The 5,000-nt window shown below is 48.1% G+C and overlaps 1 protein-coding gene across 6 annotated transcripts in view; it reads right to left on the reverse strand.

The window, feature by feature from the left end:
* Window positions 1-5,000, reverse strand: part of LOC115111166 (myocyte-specific enhancer factor 2C-like) — a 132,184-nt gene that overhangs the window by 22,532 nt on the left and 104,652 nt on the right. For all 6 annotated transcript variants that reach the window (XM_065011429.1, XM_065011427.1, XM_065011428.1 and 3 more), the window contains one exon: window positions 1,319-1,462. In XM_065011429.1, coding sequence (XP_064867501.1) covers window positions 1,319-1,462 — 144 coding nt within the window. The remainder of the gene's footprint in view (window positions 1-1,318; window positions 1,463-5,000) is intronic.

The raw sequence follows: 5,000 nt of genomic DNA on the forward strand, positions 1-5,000 counted from the left end.
GGAATTATCTCTTTCTCCATGGCTATAACACTAACCATTCCAATATGGGCTTTTGTAAGGAGCGCGGAGCACACTCGGCTTCCATTGAGAGTGGCACTCATTATGTGGTTGTTTAGGACGGACCGACTCTGTGCAGTTGAAGTCTTGCGGTTGACACTGATCCATCTCTACAGTAATGACTAAGTGGTCCTTGAATGACAGAGGTAACACATTGCTTCTGATTAGATGTGATTTTCATCATCTTCATTATTACAGTGGGGCAGGCCGAGTAGAGCAGGGAGGGCATCGATTTAATGTTTTATTATCATTTATGTAATGAGGGCAACATTAGGGTGTGAATGTGTGTGTATGTGTGTGTCAGTGGAGGCTGCTGAGTGGGAGGACAGTTCATAGTAACGGCCGGAACAAGCAAATGGAATACCATTCCACTATTCCACTCCACCCATTACCAAGAGCCAGTCCTCTCCAATTAAGGTGCCACCAACCTCCTGTGATGTGTGTGTACGTGTGTGTGTGTATGCGTGTGTGTGTATGCGTGTGTGCCTGTGTGTTCGAGCCTTAGCATCTGTCCCTCTGTTGTTTCGGGTGACTGAGCTGTGTGCGTGGGCACAGGAGAAGGGGAAGCGCATGCAGACCACACCTCCCCTGAGAGCTAGGCAAGGGATCATGGGTAATGGGTTAGAGGTGTGATGTCACAGAGGGAGCCGGAGATTAAATAGTGTGAGGGGCGAAGCACGCACTATATTTGAACTCAATCACTAAGGTAATTCCACTTAGATAGGTTAGCTCCTATGAATACACTGGTAAGTAACATCTTCCTATCACTCAAATATGTACAAAAGCACAGACTTTACCCTGACTGCTCTGCACTAATACTATGGCTGAACATGCTGGACATGACTAAAACGTCTCATCTTGTGTGTTTTCTTCAGATCTCCAGTGCAGTGCCATACAATGCTGGTTACTAGACAGGTTATTTTGGATGCTAGTTACTCAGCATCTGTTAGAGCCAACTGAGACTGTACACTGTGCAAGTCCAGTACTTACATATGTATCTTATGAGTTGTAATCATATGATCATACTCCTGGTTTATCTGTTTGTATTTCTCTTCAGTGCGCGGGGTGAGAGCAGACTCGAGCTCCGGGCTCTCACCACCTTTGTTCTCTTTCTTGTTTAGCGTCTGCTGGGGTCCCACCAAAAACCCCACCGAAAGGACATCAGACGGACGGAAGGAAAAAGAGAGAAAGAAAGAAAAGAAAAGAAAGAGAGAGAGGGGAGAGGAGAGTGAGAGGAAGGCCCAGGAAGTGTTGTACTCACACACAGTCTCTGTCTGCTGATCATCAGATCAATGTCTTCATTTATTTTCCTGTACTTTTCCTCAGACTCAGGGCTGTGGCCGACGGAGTCGTCTGCGTCGGGGTCAGGGCTGTCACAGCCATTTAGGCCCTTCTTTCTCAATGTCTGAAAACAGAGTAGTCACACACACAGTTGAATGGGGGAACAGGACAGAGGAGAGGAGAGGAAAGGAGAGGAATGTGGGTTGGTTCATGTTAGAATGGGTCCTGAGAAAGCACTCAACTGAGCCAATGAATGAATGAGAGATACATGTGTGTGTATGTATGTGTGTGTGTGTGTGTACTAATGGGTTAAATTGGCAATAATCCTTTGTATGGGATAATGTGCTTGGACAATATCAATTCCCAGGTCCATCAATGTGGGGTGGGATGGGGACACAGTGGTGTGCTTGTAAACAAGTAAACATGTAGCTAAACACTGAGGACATATATCATTTAATAACATTCACTAGCAAGACAAAGTACTCAGACTCCTCTCTGAAACGAGACATAGTCATAAACATGGAAATAAAACATATTTATGTTGTGTGTGTGTGTGTGTGGGGGGGGGATTATGTATACAGGCAGCAGTTTCCCTATCGGCCACCTGATGGCCACCTGCTCCTGTTTCTGTGGCCACAGCACAGACTCTCTCTCTCTCTCTCTCTCTCTCTCTCTCTCTCTCTCTCCCTGTCTCTCTGTCTCTCTCTCTCTCTCTCTCCCTGTCTCTCTGTCTCTCTCTCTCTGTCTCTCTCTCTCTCTCTCTGTCTCTCTCTGTCTCTCTCTCTCCCTCTCTCTCTGTCTCTCTCTCTCTCTCTCTGTCTCTCTCTCTCTCTCACTGTCTCTCTGTCTCTCTCTCTCTGTCTCTCTCTCTCTCTCTGTCTCTCTCTGTCTCTCTCTCTCTGTCTCTCTCTCTCTGTCTATCTGTCCCTCTCTCTCCCTCTGTCTCCCTCTGTCTCCCTCCCTCCCTCCGTCTGTCTGTCTGTCTGTCTGTCTGTCTGTCTGTCTGTCTGTCTGTCTGTCTGTCTGTCTGTCTGTCTGTCTGTCTGTCTGTCTGTCTGTCTGTCTGTCTGTCTGTCTCTGTCTGTCTGTCTGTCTGTCTGTCTGTCTCTCTCTCTCTCTCTCTCTCTCTCTCTCGTTCTAGGTCTCTCTCTCTACCCCTGGAGGAAGAGGAGAGAGCGGAAAGAGAAGATCAGCTTTTCTTTCCCTGTTAGATCAAGGCACCGTGTCTCACTAAAGTGATGGTGATACAGGATTCTATATAACATAGTTTTTTTGGTGTATGTGTGTTTTGATTAGAGTGTTCCTAGTTATGTAAGAGGGATTTACAGTGAGTAGTAAAATAAATGGTGCAATAGCGAGCTTCTATTAATGACTGAACCTCCTGACCCCTCCTGACCCTCTCTCCCTCCTGCACTTCCCTCTCCCCCTCCCCTCCCCTTCTGCGCTCCCTCCCCCTCCCTCCCCCTGCTCCTCCCCTCTGCCCCTCCCCTCCTGTCCTTCCCTCCCTCTCTCCCCTCCTCTCCACAGTCTGGCTTTAATAAAAGGATATTAGTCTACAGGAGGAATATCACAGCCCCGCTCCTGTCTGCGCAGACAACGATGCCTCACACTGTGCTCCACTGCTTTCATGTGGGCCTCCCTATCATACCTACCGCTATAATTACATTTACTTTAACGCAGCCTGGAGTTGATGGTGATCCTGTGTGTGTGTGTGTGTGTGTGTGTGTGTGTGTGTGTGTGTGTGTGTGTGTGTGTGTGTGTGTGTGTGTGTGTGTGTGTGTGTGTGTGTGTGTGTGTGTGTGTGTGTGTGTGTGTGTGTGTGTGTGTGTGTGTGTGTGTGTCTCAGTGCTAGGGACAAATAGAGAGAGTGAGAGAATGGGAAAGAGAGATGCTGAGATCATCTCACTCTGTCTGATCCTCCTCATTTGTGTGACACTGCTTGTCACCGCGAGCAGCGCAGAGCACTACTGTAAAGTGATAGAAGTTACTGAGTGATCCGCCTGTTTATAAAACAAATGACACTCCAGTCATTGCTGATGTCAGGAGAACAAAGCTCTTCTAAAGTGTGGCTTTAGTGAACTGAGAGTTGTATGAAGACTGTTTGATGCCGGAGGCGTCTCGTGGTGAGGGAACGTGATTCACCTGCTTCTCGTCTCAGAGATTCCTCTCTCTCTGTGCCATACCTATTTCTCCCTCTCCCTCTCCCTCTCAACCCACAGGTTAGTTTGAAGTAAGTTAAGAATGTCTTTGACAGTTTTCAGGAAATCACACCGAACAAATCAACGATACAACCTAGGAGATCTAACATTTTTTTAAATTACGATAAAACACACACTTCTCCATCAGGGCATGATAAGACAACATAACAAAATATTTCCAAGGGTCCAATATCATCACCCACTTTTGGCAGATGCTCTGTGTTTCAAAATGTTTTCAAACATTTGGGTACTTTGCTCTGGTCTTTCGTGTAGTACAGTAGTGTAGTATTACTATAAAATTGACATCAACTGAAGTATAGGCCTCTTGTCGACATTATCTTGTATTTTCAGCCTGGTCTCATAGACTAGACGTAACATAACACATGTAAATACGAGACACTCAAATTAGTATGATATGTTATATTTGGTGTGGTGTGTAAACCCATATGGGGTAACTGAGATGGGACAGTGGGCCTGCCTGGGGTGTTGATGAGGCAATGGGATGGAGGGCGGGTGCGATATATGACATTGAGACATGTGGCCCTGGCTTAGCTTTCCGCCAGGGCTGAGCAGTTTTAGGACACGGCGTGAGGCCGCTATGCCACTCATCCCAGACATGCCCACCTGTCAGAGACATCACACCTGTTGCCAAGTGATGCCACCCAGCCCAGCAGCCAATCAGAGGCCAAGTAACCGTGTCATGGCCATAGAAGGCCCTCTCTCTCTCTCTCTCTCTCTCTCTCTCTCTCTCTCTCTCTCTCTCTCGGCTAATGTCTCCACTCCCTGCTTCCCCCTCTTCCTCTCTGCTGTTTTGCCTCATGGCTCTCTTCTTCGCTCCCTGCTTCCCCCTCTTCCTCTCTGTTGTTTTGCCTCATGGCTCTCTTCTTCGCTCCCTGCTTCCCCCTCTTCCTCTCTGTTGTTTTGCCTCATGGCTCTCTTCTTCGCTCCCTGCTTCCCCCTCTTCCTCTGTTGTTTTGCCTCATGGCTCTCTTCTTCGCTCCCTGCTTCCCCCTCTTCCTCTCTGTTGTTTTGCCTCATAGCTCTCTTCTTCGCTCCCTGCTTCCCCCTTTTCCTCTCTGTTGTTTTGCCTCATGGCTCTCTTCTTCGCTCCCTGCTTCCCCCTCTTCCTCTGTTGTTTTGCCTCATGGCCCTCTTCTTCGCTCCCTGCTTCCCCCTCTTCCTCTGTTGTTTTGCCTCATGGCTCTATTCTTCGCTCCCTGCTTCCCCCTCTTCCTCTCTGTTGTTTTGCCTCATGGCTCTCTTCTTCGCTCCCTGCTTCCCCCTCTTCCTCTGTTGTTTTGCCTCATGGCTCTCTTCTTCGCTCCCTGCTTCCCCCTCTTCCTCTCTGTTGTTTTGCCTCATGGCTCTCTTCTTTGCTCCCTGCCTGTCTTACCCTCTATCCCCCCACTGCTGCTCCAGTCATGGCCTAGTGTTTTACATGTACACATCACTGGCCAGTCTTTC

The sequence above is a fragment of the Oncorhynchus nerka genome, linkage group LG27 (assembly GCF_034236695.1).
Source record: "Oncorhynchus nerka isolate Pitt River linkage group LG27, Oner_Uvic_2.0, whole genome shotgun sequence".
In the NCBI taxonomy this organism is placed as follows: domain Eukaryota; kingdom Metazoa; phylum Chordata; class Actinopteri; order Salmoniformes; family Salmonidae; genus Oncorhynchus; species Oncorhynchus nerka.